Genomic DNA, 18084 nt, shown 5'->3' with positions numbered 1-18084 from the left:
AGGTACCCAAGTGCTGGACTGAATCCCTTTTACACTGGAATTACTGTAACAGCTCTTGGGCTTTTCCATGTATTTGCTTCAGATCACTGCAGAAGCAATGTGGGGATTCCCAGCTACAAGGCTGACAATGTAATCTTTAAAAGATGTTGGTAAAGATAATTTAATTGAAAAATAATTTCAAGCTGTAGCTTGAACCAGTTCTCTACTATTTGGTAACCTTTTGAATAGATTGAATGCTGCTAAGAAATCTGAAGCTCATGTACAATACAAATCACGTTCTTAAGACTACAGAAAAACACAAGTTAATAGATAGTGACATTAATACTTTTTATTTTGAATATGTGCATCTACAGTGCTTGAAGTAACTAATAAAAACTGTACAGCAACCATTGTAAGAAATAATGAAGTACTGCCTTATGTTTGTCATAACTGTATATAATAGCATGTTCCTAAGCAGAAAACAGCTCTCATCTGCTACATTCTCCTATCTTAAGTGAAAAGAAAACTTAAGACTTAAAAGGCACAACCAAGATTTATTGTGTTTCCCTGATATATGCAATATGTCAGACTAAAAAAATGCAGTGGAAGAATGACAGCCTACACAAACAGCAAGTGTATAGTCAGAAGCTGAGATCACTTTAAGGCATAAGGTAAATGACCAGGTATGTTAAATGTTAATGTTAAACATTACACTGTATTTTGTACTCTTTTGTTCACAAATATTTCAGAGAGCTTTTCAGGAAGCACTCTGACCATAGCACACTACTAAGCAGAGCATCCTCTTAAATCTAAGCACTAGACTTTGTTCTCAGAGGGTCTTCACCATAGCTACAGTTCTGTTTTATTCCCACTGAGGATCCTGCTTGTTTCCTCCAGGAGCTACGTACCTCTCAATCACTGGGGAACAGGTCAGCAAATACTGTGGAAGGGCTGCAAAACCATTGAAAATGACAAAGATCTCAGGATTGTACAAACTATCTACTAAACTGTCATATAATGTAAAGGCATTCCTGTCCAGTGCTGGTGGCATAATACAAGATGGCTGGCCTGTAGTGCATAAGCCAGTTACTACATCAGCCTCAAACACGTACATTTTAGAATCCATTTCCTGTGTAGCTTTACCCTTAGTCAGGTAGCTCAGGTTCTTTGTAAAGTAGATGCCAGCTCCATATTTTTGTTCTGGAAAGAGAAAGAAAAAATTTCAGAAGAGAAAGCATTTAGCAGTTGGTTCTTTCAGGGTGGTAGTTCCAAGAGACTGCTGCTTCATTCTGGGTTACAAGTGATGTGACTGCTCAATGTGTGCCATCCTTTTGGAAGTTAATTTTTGTGGAGTGGCTCTGATGCTTGCACTGACCTCCCACTGAAACCATGAGCAATGACAGCTGATGGCCATTCCAGTTAACTGCTGGAGTTAACACTGGAGTCAGTGATAACTATTCAGATTTCTCTCTTAATCCAGTGATTGAATCATCAAGGTCTAAAGGATTGATATAAAATAAATATATGACTCACACTTCAGTCATCATGTATGAGGGATTCTGATAAACAACAAAGGCAGCAAGATCTTGATAATGCAAACTACAAAATAGCTTTGAGATTTATATGAAAAATGTCACATGAAGTGCTGTTACAGTATCAAATGGAAAAGTGCAAAGAAATTAGACCAACATCTTACTGCTTTTAAAGTGTGGAAATGTGCCATGTACATTGCATAGACAAAGAAACACAAATCTCCACTTTTTTAACAGTTTGTTGCTTGAAATCCCATTCTGCAATTGACATGCAAAATATCACATACTTCACTTACTGCTGGATGAAGCAGTAAATGCTTATTCTTTCCCTATCTGAAAGCATCTGTCTACTACAATATTTCATGGATTCACAACTTTCCTCCAAGTGCACTTTACTCCAAATGGCAGCCTAAGCAATGAGATTATCTGCTCTCTCTGACCACACCTGATCTGAGCAGGGGCCTGGGCTGCATGACCCTCAGAAGCCCCTTCCAGCCTCAGTGTTCTGTGATGCCCTTGAACATGTTTTAGAGCACCAAGCTGCTGAATGTATGTTTGCAGCAGCTACATAAGGACACTAACTTTCTTTACAGTGATGCAACAAAATAAAACTTGGACATGGAATTACATGTATACTAATAATTCTGTCCAGTGTTTGGACAGAAACAGTGGCTCTACAGTATCAGGAAGGGAAACCTTACTGTATATAATAAAGTGAACTCATACCAATCTAAATACAAGTAAAAACAGTTCTTGTTTAGGAATGCCATTTTTTCTAATTTTAACTTGAGTTTAGTAGTCAGTCACTTCATTTTGATTAAAGATGCCAAAGCAAGTTATTACCTTTTGGTGGAGAATACATCCTGTGAAATCCAGTTTGGCAAACTGAGCAACAGAACTCAGCAGGAACATCCTGGTACAACTTGTGAGTTGTTTTGGAGCTACCATCTACTTTTTTTTTCATTTGTTTGAATGCAGCAGATAGAAGTGGATTATGTATCTTTTCAATCTGTAACATAAGTAACAGCTTAGCATAAGCAGATGGAGACCAATTATGAAATTCATAAGTGCTTTCATTCAGGCTATGTTCTTCAATGGAAGAACCTTTGCTTTAGCTTATATGCACTGACCACATAATGGACAAAGTATCTGAAGCTGATCCAAAGAAAATAATCATACCACTATCCCATGCCTCCCATTGAAATCACTGGGAATACTTCCTGGTATACTGACTTCCAATACTTGAGTTGCTGAAGAGATTGAGTGCACCTCCTATTCAGCAAAGCATTGATACCGAAGTATGATTCCAGCTTTAACACATAATCACATCAGAACTCTGGCAAATTTTTAGTGTCAAGCTCACAAAAAGAAAATAGACACTGAATTAGTGTCCTCGAATACCGTACTTAATTTACCCTACCAATCTCATATTTCTCTAGAGTCCTATAAAGGGATATTTGAAATATGAGGGAGAACACACAATACAATTAAAAAGACTTCTCAGAATTTAATCACTTTTTGATTATTTGCGTGAAGTTTAAAATACTTTTCATTTGGATTAAAGACTGGATGAGGTTGATTTATCTTAATTTTTAAAAGCAATGCATTGAAATAGTTAATCTGAATTTTTTACGCTTACATTAAATATGTTAGTTCAAATATGTGAGCTGATACTCAGTTTCTCCATGAATATCCTCTTTACCCTGAGAACACGAAGTCCAGCTTTTTCAAACTCTTTCTCTCTGTCTTTAAACTCCTGGAGGTAGCATTCTACTGGTGAAATCTGGAAGTAGTCAGCGGTACTTGTCATGTGAAAGTCTCCTTCTGAAAGCTGGGCTGCTTCTGCTTGGCCTGGATATGAATAAGGGAGTAAAATTTTCATAATGTCTGAGGCAAAGGCAAGGGAGGCAGATCCACTCCTTTAGCTGGTGGTTTAGTTAAGAACAAAGAGTGTTAAGTGTTCTCTGAAGTAATGTCAGAGGCTAATATTGAGAGAGACTAGAATATATATATAAATGTATTCTATTTTTTTGCATTTATTATAAAGAAACCAGGAGAGAAAAAACTAAAGAAAAGCAATTTATGATCTCTGTGATACCCCCTCACAGCTGAGCTTTCATATAAAGGTATTGATATTAAATGACTATCAAAAGCATGAATTAAAATTGATCACTCAATAGCTTTCTGTAATAACATTAGTTGTATCACTTGTTCATGACAGCTCTGCAGAACAGGTCTACTGCTGAGCCCTGCAACAGTGGTCCAGCTGTAGCCAGCAAGAGCTCAGCAAAGGCGTGTGTTAATTAAGTGCAAATTTTGTAAATCTCCAGTGGCCAGGCTTTAAAGTGAAGGTATTCTGGATGGAGCTCCACCACAGCTGGATATACATCATGGGCAGCCCCTGCATAAACTGTGCCCTACTGGGAATACTGCCAAGTGAGTGACCACAGCTAACAAATGGTCTTCCAGGGGTTCACATGGTGAAAGTACAGGGATATCAGTAATTAAAGCAACACTCAGTATGCGTGTGTGAACTGAATGTACGTCTGTCCACTCTCAGCAATACAGAGATAGACATTGCTTCATACTTAACCTTGTTTAGGCACTATTTACATTACATACACATTGAGTAGAGCAGTTTCTCTTGTTCAGCAATAGTCTTCTCTTGCACACGAAGCAGTAATTCTTCAATTGTGAGCACTGCATCAATCAAAACATTAGGAGGGCCCTGAAGCTCCAGTTTTGCTCGTCCATCTCTCACTTCTTCTGACACATAGACACTAGAAGGCTGGTCTCGAGAGAGTTCTGCAAACTCCTTTTTACCAAGGCAAAAGATGTAGTTGTTTTCAATAACAGCATGGTAACCTTCCTGAATTTTCATTACATTTTGGAGCCACGATTCTGCTGCTCCCAATGCTGTGGGTGTGCACCCTCTAAGTTCAATCACGGATTCACTGCTTGCAATCTCTTTTGCAGTTTGACTGCCTGACTCTGTACCTGGAAGATAATAGGTATATTTTTTAATACAAGTGCATTGGAAGAGTGAGGAGCTTTCAAGGGCTGACACAAATTCCTATTTGTAATCCCAGCTGTAAAGTGCAAGAAACACACTACTCTTCTGGTATGCTCAAAAAAGAGATTAGCTACAAGGAGGTAATGTTTCCAGGACACACACACACATATGGAGAATTTATCTGCCTTTCACTAAATTACTTCCAACAAGTTAGGCAATGACAATGGGTTTTAAGTCTTAAAAGGGACTGCGCAGTTCCACTCCTATAAATGTAAAAATACAAAGTGCTCATGAGTTTTTGCTTCCTCCTCTCCCCAAGACACATATGTAAATACTAAGTTCCCTATTCTAAAGGAATGTGATTACAGATTATCAAATTGGAGTACTCATTTACTGGAAATGCCTCTTTTGTTCATTACTTACTCAAAGGATCACTTCTGTTTTCCAGTTTGTATTTTGCTGAATAAAATTTTCTCAGGACAACCTTGAAAGATAAAAGTTTGGGAGCAGTTTGCAATCTCTTATCAAATATGCAATTAGTATCTTCAAAAGTGTTAGACAAGCAGTTTACACCCCTACCCCTATTCTGAAATTGTTAACACTGGCATTTGTCAGCTTTTCCCAAAATGTTATTCCTGACAATATCAAATGCATTCCTGTTCTTCTGCATCTCCTAAGGTAATACACCCAACACATTGAATGGCACCTTTACCAACTCCTTGTGGCTGTGGCCTATCTCATGCTATCACATAAGATAAAGATGTTCATTACTTGAAGTTTAATGCTGATGCATCCTTACTCAGTTTTAAAATCCAGACTATTCTCCTGCCTGTCTACTTGAAATCCTTCTATTATGTTAGCTCATATATGTTGATAGTGTTTTGCCTTAGGAGGTCTATACAGAAAATCAAAACTGACTGTAAGTATTTCCTGAGGAGGAAATAATGAGTTAAGAGTAGACCCTTTCTTATACATTCACTGACAGACATGAGAATTTTAAAGTTCTCTCCCCTTTTTATGAGACTACAGGCTGAAGACTTCTAGCTTAGTGAAGAGAAAATAAGTATTTGCAAAGACTGAGTATCTGTTAATGAGAGTAATAGTTTCACAAAAGGACCTGCTGCTCACAATTGTTGTTAGTACAGAACAGACTATCATAATTTTTAGTCATCTATGGAAATACTTTTAGAGTTTTCTGTCTTCCTTATGGGTAGTTAACAATGAATTGGTTACCTCATGGGCAGCATGGTCATCTGGGCAAATGACAAACTGCACTTCTCTCTTCTTCGTAGGATGTGCCCTAGCAAAATTTAAAACTGCTTCAATCATGGTCTCTGCCACTATGTCAACAGGCAGCTTTGGTGAGCAATTTATTGGAAAAGAAACTGAGGGAGATGAGTGGTCCTGAAAGTGATCCAGGCATCTTTTCACTGCATCCTTCAATTCCTGCAGGCAAAACAAAATCTTTCAGTCCTCACACCATCCAACATGAAAATCCATTAAGATCCAAAGTAAATGATAGTCACCTGAAGCTGTAACACCGGATGCTGGTATTGCAATACCATGTGCAGTACAAATGTAGAGGGCAGCTCACGCCTTTTGATTACAATGGGCTCCTTAAAACGTGTTGGATGTTTAAGATGACGGTGAAGTTCCTTCCGAAACGCTGGACCCTCTTTTTCCAGCAGTCGTTTTGAAGTCTGAGAGGAGGGCTCACCCTCTGCATTCAGGAGGTTAACAATAGCTGTATTCTGCAAGGAAAGAGTGCAAATTTCCATGTACTTCAAACTGACTATTTGCAAGCTTTGCTATTATAGAGAGCACAATTCCTGTAATTCTTTCTAAGCACAATTCCTGTACAGAGCCCTGACTGCCACAGATCACCTGCTTGAATTTTCCTACTACTTACTACTACAGCACTGGAATACACCCAAGTCTGCACTTTGCAGTGGCAGTTCAGCAACCAACAGTGTGCACAAAGAGTGCACTGAACAGAATTATTACTCTCACTATCTAAGTGACCCACGTGCCAATTATCAGCAGGAGAGAACTACGGATGTGGCTGTCATCCCAGCCTTAGGGTAGCAAGGACACATCACCAAAATAGCAGTGTCAGTACACATAAGGGAACTGCAAAGCTATCATTTTTCCCAGTGGAAAAAGCAGATTCCCATAGTAGGTGCCATGTATTTCAAATATGGAAAATGCAAAAAACTTGTTTACAAAATGCTGACAACAGCAGTAATTGTTCTAACCTTAATTGTTGAATATTATCTAAAGACACAAGAACATGTCTTGCTCAGAGTCTTCAGGACATGTGCATCTTTCAGTGCTGTAGAAATGGTTAATAAAATTCTCTGCAAGGTCAACTTTGCAATCCTTTGTTCTTACACCAAAAAAACCAAACTTCCTTTTCAATTATGAAGCTTCTTTAAAATAAAAATGTAGTTTTTTTTTAAGATATAGTATTTGCTAGAAGTAAATGCCATTCTTGTGATGTACCTTGCAGTCTAAGAGCTCTGTTGAATTCCTATGACTGAGGTCATCTATTTTGCATCAGATTTTCTAGCTAAAAAGTTAATCAATTTAAGTAATGCTCTATTTAAATGTAAGGTGCACATCATTTGTGTAAGTTATTTTCTGCTTTTCAGTGTTTGCTGAATAATTCCAGTAATGGAATTATGAGAACATAAATTATAGGAAAAAAAGCAAGGCAGAAAATGAGAATACTTCTATGGAGTGCATGATACAATGTGAATTCCTACATAATAAGAAGATAAACCTTAACATAGAGATGTATTATTAAATCATTCAACCTTTAGCTGCTTCCTATTATAACAGCCTGTATACAAGAACAAAATAAAAACATTCTAAAGTTCAATACCCATTTGGACAAAAACCAACTCCTTGCTACTATGATTTAATTACCACATGTAAATTCTCATCAAACTGAGAAGAAAACCATTTAGTGGACTGATACAAAATGTGTTCTGAACTCTTGGGCTCCAAATCCTGCGAAGACTCGGAGGCAACACCATGTTCCACAAATTACAGGACAGACTTACCTTCAGATTTGCAGGGTCTTGTTTTATGATGCGCAAGCGAATGTTTTCAAGTTTGAGGTGAGGTGGAGCCTGGCTTGGTGAAGGTGGCACAGTGTCTTCAAGTGAATTGCTATCACCCAGAAACTTTTCACAGGCCTTCTTTATTTCTGCCACTGTAGACTCATCAATGTTCACCAGGCGGATTTCCCTGAGACAGCTTGGTGGACTTGCCTCAACAAATTCCTTTACAGCCATTACAATCACTTGAGAACACAAATCAACTGGGAAGGCATAGATACCTGAACTCACTGCTGGGATAGCCACAGACTTTAAAGCCTTTCCTGAAGCACTAACGTAACACAGAACATTCAAAATAGCTTCCTGAAGAAGGTAACAACATCTTTCCTTTTCAGAAGCATACCACTTTGGACCAACTGCATGAATAATTTCCTTACAAGGAAGCTTCCCTCCACCTGTCACTGCTATATCACCAACTTTGACTTTTCCACACCTTTGAACATAAAGTTTGCTTTCCTCTTTTATTTCTGGCCCTCCAGCTTTTACAAGGGCAAGAGCAAGACCTGCTCCATGTTCAAGATACTCATTGGCTGCATTCACTACAGCATCGACCTTGTGTCTTGTGAGATCATCCTTATAAACACAAATGTCAATGCCCGACTTCATTTTTTTTCTGTATACTTCAACAGTGCTTGTTGTTGCTTTTCTGAAGGCCAACCTACAAGCAAACTTTTTGGAAACGAGACTATTTAGACAGTTTTCTCTTCTCTTAAGAGCTTCATAGGCATCTTTACTGATAGGGATCATCAAATTGACCTCATCCATTACGATGCTTGACCCTAGAATACAGAATATAAAGTGAAATAGAAGGTATTACTATCAAAACATTTATTTTTATCTAGAAATGTGGTTTATAGCTCTCAATTTTATCCTACTGTCATTGCTAAACAACATTTTTTTACACACTCTAATCTTTTCTCTCCCCTTTTCAGAGGTTTAGAAAACCCAAGGAGGTTCATTTAACTGTGCCACAGAGATCCTATACTGAGTTCCAATTCTGTGAGTCTCATTTGGTCTGCACTTAAAGCCCACAAGCAAGTTCTTTCTTTGTATGGAACTTCGTTATGAACTCAGAAAGGTTTTTAAACCACTTTTTTAAAGGAACAGTTTTTACATTAACACTATGGCTATACAGCCCCCTCATGGCAGATGTCAGCAATACTGTACTACAGCAGTTATGTTAATTAGTTTAAATCAATTTGTGTGAGTTTAGTCAAACTTTCCTCCGTGGTATACTACCTGCTTATAAAAAGTCTGACGTTTTGCACTTATAAAGTATACATGCCGACTCATCAAAACACTTCTGAGTTCTTGCTTCTAAGAGAGAAATGCAAGCAAGTCCTGTTGAAGTAATTAATAATAATGTTGATTCACAACCGTGTCTAGTTCACATTAATTATGAATTTCGGGTTGCTTTTGGCTTTTGTTTTCCGGTTTGCTGGCTGTAGCTGTCAGTTTTCAACGTATATACAACTACACACTTCGCAGATGGCTAAATGAGAGGCTTACCTAAAGCGGGCTTCCCTCTGAAGAAATCTGCAACGTAACTCTATTGTAATAAAAAAAGAAAAAAAGGAAAAGAGAAAGTAAATGTTACAAGCAACAAAGTACGTGAGCTGTCTTCCTTCAGGAGAGGTTCTGATGCAAATCAAACCGGCAGCAGCAGCTTTTCAAGCATCTGTACGAAGTTTCCTAGTTTTTAAAATGCTGCTCGGAGCTGCGGGAGCTCTGTGGGTGAAGTTACCCTCAGCTTCCTCCGGCTCCGACTCGCAGGAGTGAGAGGCCGGGAAGAGTCATTCCCGAGCGCCAGGCCAGAGGACGGGACTGTTCCGTTCCCCTCAACGCCGCCGGGAGTTCCCGCCGCAGCCCGACCCCTGAGGCAGCCACCGCCCGGGCCCGTGTCTCCCCTGCCCGCTCCTCTACCTGGACGACCCCCATGAGACGGCTCAGGGCGGATCCTCAGCGCTCGGAGCCGCGGGCGGAGCGGGAAGCGAAAGCGAAAGCGAGCGGCGGAGCGGGAAGCGAAAGCGAAAGCGAGTGGCGGGGCGGGATTATGGCGGCCGCGCCGCTGCTGGTGCGGGTCAGCCCCGTGCCCACCGCCGACGACAAGGCGATCCTCAAGCTCCAGGCATATTTCCAGTCGGGAAAGCGGTCGGGGGGCGGCGAGTGCAACGTGCGCGCGGGCCCCAAGCCCGGCACCTACTGGGTGGACTTCTTTAAGGAACAAGGTACGGGCCGTGCGCTGCGGCTCGGCCTGGCGGGACGGGGGTGGGGGGCGGCTGTGAGGGGACTGGAGATGGCCGCCGAGGCACGGCTTTGAGTCTCTGGGCAGGGCGGCTGTAGGGCCCCCTGGTAGCTATCACGTTTGCACGTAACTTTATCAGTCTTGTCTGCCTTTGTCCAAATTCAAAGGGGATCTCAGTAATGCGTAAAAATATCTCAAAGGCGTGCCAGACTTCTCGGTGGTAGCCAGCAACAGGACAAAGAGCAGAGGGCATTAACTAAAACAGAAGAAATTTCACCTTAACATAAGGAAGAATTTCTTTACATCGAGGGTGGCAGAGCAATGGAACAGGCTACCCAGGAGGGTCGTGGAGTCTCCGTCTCTGGAGACATTCTAGATGGCCCTGCCCTGGCCCTGGGATCGGGTGGGATGATCTCCGGACGATCCTTCCAGCCATAACAATTCTGTGATTCTGAAATTACCACAGATAGGAAGAGTGTGGAATCCCGCACAAATCACACCTTGGAACTCGGTGCAAAATGCCTGGACATAGTCATCCTGTCGGGAGAAGGGGACCCGGGTAAGAGCCGGGTTACAGCACAGGCCTCTGCCAGTTACAGCAAGGTCGCTGCCAGCCCTTCCCTGCCCCAGCAGGAGCGGTGGGACAACGGTGGCTATGGGGCCACAGCAAAGGAAGACCTTACCAAAAAGGTACATCACGAAGAGCAATGTCATAACCTGCCCTGCATGTAGTTCCATGATTTCTTTATGTTGCACTTCAGTACTTCGTGCCAAAAAAATGTAGGTTATGTGATCTTAGTCAATGAAATGGGGGCCAGGAGTGACATTTGACTGCCAGACCAGAGGTCAGTCTACACATTTTTACAGGCAGCTTGTTTTCCAGCCTGACTCTGACAGGTGCCAACCACTATTCCCCAAAGCAGCACTCTGGCAGGTTTCAGGGGGTAGTATGCACCAAGGGCTGCTCCCAAAAGGTAGAAGAATTGTATGAGATTTCGATCCTTTCCACCTACACCCTTCATCTATTCTTCCACCTTTCCACCTGCTCTTTCAACATGGTTTGCATCTTGAGGCAACCCTAATTATCTCCATCTCTTCAGCATTAAAAAAGTCTGCTGTGATGTGATGTAGCACCACAAACATGATTTCAGACACTTTGAACTAAAAGTTACACAAAAAAGATCAGCTGTGTTTAGGGACATGGGATAGAGCAACATGGTGTGGATGTGGCTCTGCCAAGACACTGATATCTGGCTCAGAGGGTTTAACCATGTTTTGCTTGGTAACATAGGTGTGCTTTTGAAGTATAGCATGTGCTAACGTAGTGTTTACCTGGCATCTGTACTGCAAATTTCCCTATCCTTCTGTCTGTGTGAAGTACAGAAGTGAACATGTTTGTTATTATTTTTTAGAATCCTGTTTTCTGCCCTAACTCTTGGAGTTATTAAAGCATGACTTCTGGGAAATTCTTAAAGAAAGATAATAAGTGAAAACTAGAAAGTCTAATATTAATCAGAACAATGAAATATAATTTATAGATCGTGTTAAAACATGTTGTGTCTGTGTAACCTGGCTCTAAGGGGATAGACAGATTCTTTTGGGGATCCTTGGCAGAATAACAATGGCACTAAAATGTAGTTACAATGATGCCTCAGGTTTTAGCTTTTAGATTTTTCAGATTCTCTACTGCTTTAGTGTGTAGTTCTGTGCTTCATATTAAGGGATAGTAAGCTCTCTTCACAGAGTAGGGAGACAAAACAATTCTTTCTCTATCTGGGGACCAAGGACAAATGATCCAAATTTCAGGCCCAAGAGCATAAACAATGATGGACTATAATTGAACAATTAACTCCAATATGCAAATGGACCAGAACTTACAAAATTGTGAGACCCTGTGACTGGTCATCCATTTTATGACCATTTTGGGTTCATCTTGGGTGTAGCCCTGGCTGGGCTCTTGTGCTGCCCAAGGTGTATCCATTGAGGCCTTCTAATAAACACCTACTTTATTCTTTAACTCTGTCTAGTGTCTGTTCTAGGTCATTGCTTTCACAAGGCATCAACAATTAAAGCTTTTTGCTTTTTAGAAAGCATAGAGTTAATGATCAGAATACCACAGGATTTCTACAAGCAGAATCAGTGTAGGACAGTTTTGTAAGTAGTGTAGTATTGTGTTTGATAGCACAGCTTTGCTTATGGTTTCTAGTCATCTGGACCCTCTCAAATCATGTCATATCTTAATACTTGGGTTGCTGTATTGATAGAACAATCACAATCTAGACTTGAAAACACATAAAAGCATCTGGGTCATCCAGTCAGTGCTCAAAGGAAGCAGAGGGCAGTGGAGATCTTCCTGGCCACCAAGGGGTCCTTATGGGTTTCACTGTCCAGCCACAGTTGTGGCCTGAATTCCCAGTTAGGAGGTGTAACTGATTGATCTTGTAGGCAGTGCCATTAAACCTGCCTGCTCTGGGATGGGGCCAGCAGCACCTGGTTGGCAGGGTGTCTGGGACCTTCAAGGCCAGGAAGGAGGGCACCAGTCAGCCTGGTGCCCAGAAACCTTGAGAGTGATAGGGAGGGAAAGAAAAAAATCTGTTTGCTTTGTCTGTTTGCTTTGTCTGTTTGCTTGGTGTGCAGGACTTCTAGGGCCTGGTAATGATAGGAAAAGGGCCTAACACAATGAGCTCAGCCAAGAGGTTGCCTGCCTTTAGTTCTCTTTAGCTATCTCTGTTGTGAGAGGTTGGGAGCAGAGAGTGCTGGTCACAGTCTCAGCCTAAGTAGCAGAGTTACTGTCTTTTCTCCTGCAATGGTGGTGACATTAAGGCATTTCATTTTTGCTGCTGACTTAGAAGTAGATTGTGTTACTCACCTGTTTGTACTGTTAGTGTATGTGACATAAAAGAAATACTGTGTGCAAACTTATGTGTAGTAATCTGGCACTACTGGGATGGACAGAGCTTCTCCTTGCTGAAAATACAGAAGTAGCAAGCAGAGAACCTTAGAGAAAAATCGTGTTGATGTATTCTTGTCTTTTCTTTAGATATTTCTTACAGTATCTGCTACTTTGAATAGCAGTATGTTCACTGAAGACCAAAGGGAGAAAATTACCATTATGTGTCCAAACTTAAAGAGAGAAGGAAACCCTGGCGTGGATGGCTCTGAGAAATTGACAGGAAATTTTACAGATATTGAAAAAGCTTATCACTACTTTGAAGATATCCTTGCAAGCAAAGACCCAAACCATGATTTTTCACAATCTGAATGTAAGAATGGTTTGAAAGATGAAAATGGCCTGAATACTGAAGAAATGGTTGAGTTTTCAGTTGTGACAACTCTCTATGAATATTTTAGTCATACCCGCAAAGAAGAAATCAAAGAACTACACAAAAGGTTTGGAGCGCGTATAAGAATTAAAGGTCATGAGGAGGATAACACATTAATATGCATATCTTCTGATAAAAATCCTGCATTGTTACAAGCAGCTAGTGATTCTTTTATCAGATCTTTTCAGAAAGCTACAGAAAATCTGACAGAGGATATAGTTCCCATGAAAAACAGTTACACATTAGAAGAGACAATAATGAAATTGAATGAAAGGTTTAAAAATCTTCTTGCTAAAGAGGAAGGGAATCAGTTGCTACTCCGTGGTCCAGGGAGTGAGATTTTAGCCGCCCAAAAATTTCTAGCAGAGGAAGGTGAGAACAGCCAAGCTGAAAAGAATATGAAAATATCATCTGAATGGTACAAATACAGGAATGGAGTTGAAGTTGATGCTTCTGTGTTTAAATTGTTGGAAACCATACTAAGCAAAGAAATTGAAAACATAAATGGCAAATTTGATACACTGGTAGAAATAAAAGAGAATCCATATGGCCAGAAGGTCATAATATTTAGGCCTAAATCCAAAACTTTTGATATGTCATCACATGCTACTGAAAGTTTCATCAGTGAATTTCAGAGTGCCTGTGCAATGTTAAGAGAAAAAATCATCAGCATGAAGCTTTCAGAAGATCAGAAGAAAACTTTAAACATGCTACTTAATGCTAAGAAATTTGAAGATCTTAATGTAAAACTTAAGAAGACTGAAGATAAGTTAATCATAAGGGGTTTACCAGACCATCTTTATGCTGCTGAAGAGTACATTAAGTCCCTTCTTAACACTGAAGGGACACAAACTGGAACTAGAGCACCACTGTCCTCTGACCTCAGCTCTCAAGAGGCTACAGGAGCATCTAAGAAGTCCAGTGTTAGGCAAAAGAATAACATTTCTTCTGAAGGACAGACTCGGGCAAAGACAGAAGAAAAAGATGATGACGAATGTCCAATTTGCAGGGACACAATTGAAAATAAAGAAATACTAGAAAGGTGCAAACATGCATTTTGCAAAATTTGCATTGACAGAGCCATGACTTACAAACAAGCTTGTCCAGTTTGTAATACCGTCTGTGGAGTCCTGAGAGGAAACCAGCCAGAGGGAACAATGTCAGCTACAACAATCAATTTTTCTCTTCCTGGTTATCCCAATTGTGACACTATTGTAATTGAGTATGATATGAATGGTGGTATTCAAAATGTAAGTATACTTAAATATTTCTTACAACAACAAAACCAATATTGAATAAAAAATTAACTATTTTCCCATTACTTTAATGCATATTCAGGGAAGACATTTCTTTGTTTGGTACAAATTTGCAAGTGTTTAATTCAATATTTTTGGGAGTGATTAAGTAAATACAGTAGGAATTAAATGGTCAGATGATCAGCCTCCATTTTATATGCACCAGGACAGAGGTACCTGTCTTTAATTTGTACAGTAGGAATAACTGAACTGAAATCTATGCAGTGATATCATATAAGCAAAGTTTTGCAAGTATAATGAGCATTTCTGGGGTGTTCTCTTTGCTGTGGACACCAGTGGACAAATATAAATAGTGGGCTGGCTTAGTAAGAGCTTTCCAGGTCTGAAATCTCCTTATGTTATGTGCTTGGATTCATGACTAGGGCTGAGAATGGAGTAAATTTAAAAGACACGGGTGCAGCGCCATGCATTCGGGAGAAAAAAGAGGGAAAACCATATTTAAAAATAACAATGGATGTATGAGCAATGACAACAAAGTGTGAATGAAATTTGTGTGAAAGAAAGTATCTAAAGAGAAAAAAAACTCTGAATCAGTTATCAGTCATGCTATGTCCTTCTGAATGATTTATGATATACAATGTGTTTTTGTTTTGTTTTTTTTACAAAACAGAGCAGCCATCCAAACCCAGGGCAGCGTTATGGGCCAGCTTACCGAAGAGCGTATTTACCTGACAATGAGGAAGGGCGAGAAATTCTGCAGCTCCTCAAAAGGGCCTTTAACCAAAAATTGATTTTCACAGTGGGGCAGTCACATACTACTGGTGAACAAAATGTTATCACATGGAATGATATTCACCACAAAACTGCCGTGGTGGGAGGACCTACCCAGTAAGCAGTCTTGTCTTTATGCAATACTGTTGTTACTCAGATGTATCAGGAGGACTGCCTTGAATGTTTTCCACATTTAGAGCTTTCAGATTTTGTCACTAACAGAGTGATTGTGGAATGCTCTATGGATACAGATGTTAATCACCTTCCCCTGTTTGGACAGTTGGAACGAGGATGAGCTTAGTGTTCCACTGCTCCTCAGACTACTCATTCACCAATGAGTTTGTAAGGCACTTAGTTAATAACTGCTTTGATTAGAACCTACAGGACAACAAGCTCTTGATGACATCTAAGGTTGGACTCTGATCTGTGCCTCTCCTGTTACCTGCTGTTCTGCATCAGGAGGTGCTGGTCCATTATGATCCCAGTAAAGATGGCACTTGGACTTTATAAAACATGATTGGAAATTCTGCTTAACAGAGCTAACAGCAGGAAGTGAGATTTTAGTACAGATGTGGTCATGTCCTTTTAGATGCTAGGAGCCATGAGTTGTGCAGCACTTAGTGGGTCAGAGCACAGGACACAGTGCCAGCCCCATCCATAAAAAAGGTTACCCCACTTTGGCCATTCAAGCTGTCAGAGGATTTTCTGAGTAGATGACAGCTGTATCCAGTATTTCTTGAGGACTTGCTGCCCTTAAATGAAAGGAGCAATCACCAGTGCTGAGTATGAGCTACCTGCAGCGGAGACAAGAGGGAATCTTGGACCAGTCCTTCCAAGCTTGTTGCAGCCTCTAAGGGCAGGTGGTGTCCTGCAAGCTCTAAAGGCTTGTGTCTAGATCCTCCTGACTGGGCTAGGATCATTGAAAGAGCAAAAAGTATCAGTTTTACTTTATCCTCTGTGCAAATTCTCTCTCTTGTATATCACTTGCTTCATATGCAGTTCTGGTGCTGTACTACTTCAAGTCCAGAGGTGCCAGCCATTATGTTTCGGATTTGAATGCTGACTTGGATATGCTTCAGGTCTGATTTTCTTTTTAAAAGACGTATACCCAAACACCCTATCATTTTGAAGGGAGACCCCAGGCAACTTTGAAAATCAAGTTCTTAGTGTCAATATGGACAACAAAATGTAGCAGCTCCTTAAGTTTGTAGCTTTATGCTGTCTGTGTCACTTCTGTGACTGGCAATATGGGTCTGTTTTCTCTCTAGGGCAAGAACTGCATAAAATTTGTAAAGAGATTTCTAAAAGTATTTTGATGAGATGGTTCTGTAGAATTGTTGAGTTCTTCATTGCAGAAATAGCCCAAAGAATTCTCTCTTTCTCCTAGGTTTGGTTATCCGGATTCTTCTTATCTGCAGCGCGTTCGATCAGAATTGAAAGCGAAAGGAATTGAATGAGGAAGTCTATCAACTCTCAACTCTCAAGTGTAATGACTAAACATACAGCAGTTAATGTACTGTTCAAGCTCTGAGGGAAGTTACTTTGTTTGACTACCGTACTTAAATCACTTGTATTTCACAGTTAGGTAAGAAAAGTAATATTTTCTCATCAAACAATGTATGTTCTTTTCACAGATCATTTACTTCCCTCTATATGTAGCCTTTACAGAATTTACAGTTCTTGTGAGTTTGCACTTTGTATATCTTGCTTTACTAGCAAATCTGATATGCATTTTTCCCCACAACTTTTTCAAATTTGCAAAACCTTTTGATCCACTACTGGCTTTTATTAGATGAAACACTTCTCTTAGCTTTGCATTATGATGTCTGTCAGCACGGCTGGCATCATGTAACCCATCTAATTGAAGATTTGTATGCAGCTATGACAGTGTTAGCTGTGATAAGGCTATGGACTTTTGCTTCTTTTCATGGTAGAAATGGCCTTAGTGATTTGGGTTTTGCATGTGAAATTAGCCATGGATCATGTACAAGTGGGTACATGGATGCTTAGCTCTGCAGAAGTGCTGAATGCTGAGAGCTGTGTTGGAGTAAATGGGAAGTAAGAGTGTCATATCTAATAGTGGGCTCCTGGTTCCTGCCATTGTGCTTAAACTTAAATACAACTTCTAAATCAGTTTTTCAACTATAAAACTGTATTCTCTCAATTGCATCCAGTAAAGGTTTAAATTGTATCATAAAGATACTCTGCAATGCCTAAATAACCTGCTAATTACCTGTGTGGTGGTATGTCACACAGACTTAATTTTTAGTAAGTTGAACCATTTCTCTAAGGCTGTTGAGCACAACTAATAAAAAAAAATTAAAATAATATGTGTGTTTCTTCTGTACAGGTTTTTCCTTCTTTTTGCAATACATGTAGCTGTATATATTTTTTATATTTAGGAGCTTCCCTGCAACACCATGTTTTGGGGCAGTTTGGACTCCATGTCACCCCCTTTTTAAAAATGTATTATTTTTTTTTTTTTAATTTTAAGATTCCCATATTGTGAATTGGCAGTACAACTTTGCCACCTCGACTTTCAGGTTTAGTAGGAGTGGGCACCGTTTGGTTTCCCTGTGGGATGTTTTCCAGCCCTGGTTTTGTATTACTGTATTTCTTTAAATACTTTGCATTATTCCATGTCCCCCCTCCCTTTTCCGTGCAGTAAGATAGCAACACTCCAGTTGTTTGTAAGTGACTGAGCTTTTCTGCTGTGCTTCAACCCCAGTCAGCAGCTATGTACCACACAGTCACTCGCTCACCCCCCAACCCCTGTGGCAGAGAATTGGAAAAGTAAGCCCTGTGCATTGAAATAAGAACAATTTATTAATCAAAACACAATG

At 40.2% G+C, this 18084-nt stretch overlaps 2 protein-coding genes across 4 annotated transcripts; one reads left to right on the top strand and one right to left on the bottom strand.

Annotated features, from left to right (window-relative positions):
* Positions 1-313: 313 nt before the first annotated feature.
* On the bottom strand, positions 314-9661 carry PARP9 (poly(ADP-ribose) polymerase family member 9). 2 transcript variants are annotated; one of them, XM_053983035.1, is made up of 10 exons: positions 9570-9661; positions 9156-9195; positions 7590-8425; positions 6051-6275; positions 5758-5970; positions 4948-5008; positions 4134-4508; positions 3214-3362; positions 2355-2520; positions 314-1179 (listed from the first exon to the last, which is right to left on the bottom strand). In XM_053983035.1, the coding sequence occupies exons 1-10, from the start codon at positions 9582-9584 to the stop codon at positions 842-844; spliced, it is 2418 nt and encodes an 805-aa protein (XP_053839010.1). In that variant the 5' UTR covers positions 9585-9661; the 3' UTR covers positions 314-841. The 2 variants fall into 2 exon arrangements, with proteins under 2 accessions (XP_053839010.1, XP_053839011.1); XM_053983036.1 differs by lacking the exon at positions 9570-9661 and having other exon boundaries at positions 8886-9450.
* Positions 9583-17565, top strand: DTX3L (deltex E3 ubiquitin ligase 3L). 2 transcript variants are annotated; one of them, XM_053983038.1, is made up of 6 exons: positions 9583-9874; positions 10358-10581; positions 12932-14464; positions 15141-15358; positions 16241-16320; positions 16629-16765. In XM_053983038.1, exons 1-5 carry the CDS (start codon positions 9583-9585, stop codon positions 16302-16304), a joined length of 2331 nt encoding a protein of 776 aa, XP_053839013.1. In that variant the 3' UTR covers positions 16305-16320; positions 16629-16765. The 2 variants fall into 2 exon arrangements, with proteins under 2 accessions (XP_053839013.1, XP_053839012.1); XM_053983037.1 differs by lacking the exon at positions 16241-16320 and having other exon boundaries at positions 16629-17565.
* The last annotated feature ends 519 nt before the right edge of the window (positions 17566-18084 follow it).

This window comes from Vidua macroura, chromosome 7, assembly GCF_024509145.1.
Source record: "Vidua macroura isolate BioBank_ID:100142 chromosome 7, ASM2450914v1, whole genome shotgun sequence".
In the NCBI taxonomy this organism is placed as follows: Eukaryota; Metazoa; Chordata; class Aves; order Passeriformes; family Viduidae; genus Vidua; species Vidua macroura.
Note: the sequence above shows the minus strand (reverse complement) of the source record. Positions and strands in the feature narration are given on the sequence as shown.

What these genes read in the sequence shown, in the direction of transcription:
- DTX3L (XM_053983037.1), top strand. Translation starts at nt 9,583, where the DNA reads ATGAGACGGCTCAGGGCGGATCCTCAGCGCTCGGAGCCGCGGGCGGAG. An exon ending in GGACTTCTTTAAGGAACAAG is followed by an intron (nt 9,875 to 10,357) that starts GTACGGGCCGTG and finishes AAATTACCACAG; the next exon opens with ATAGGAAGAGTGTGGAATCC. An exon ending in GTGGTGGGAGGACCTACCCA is followed by an intron (nt 15,359 to 16,628) that starts GTAAGCAGTCTT and finishes TCTTTCTCCTAG; the next exon opens with GTTTGGTTATCCGGATTCTT.
- PARP9 (XM_053983035.1), bottom strand. An exon ending in GAAACTGCTCTACTCAATGT is followed by an intron (nt 3,363 to 4,133) that starts GTATGTAATGTA and finishes ATTCATATCCAG; the next exon opens with GCCAAGCAGAAGCAGCCCAG. An exon ending in GATGTATTCTCCACCAAAAG is followed by an intron (nt 1,180 to 2,354) that starts GTAATAACTTGC and finishes TTCTCTTTCCAG; the next exon opens with AACAAAAATATGGAGCTGGC.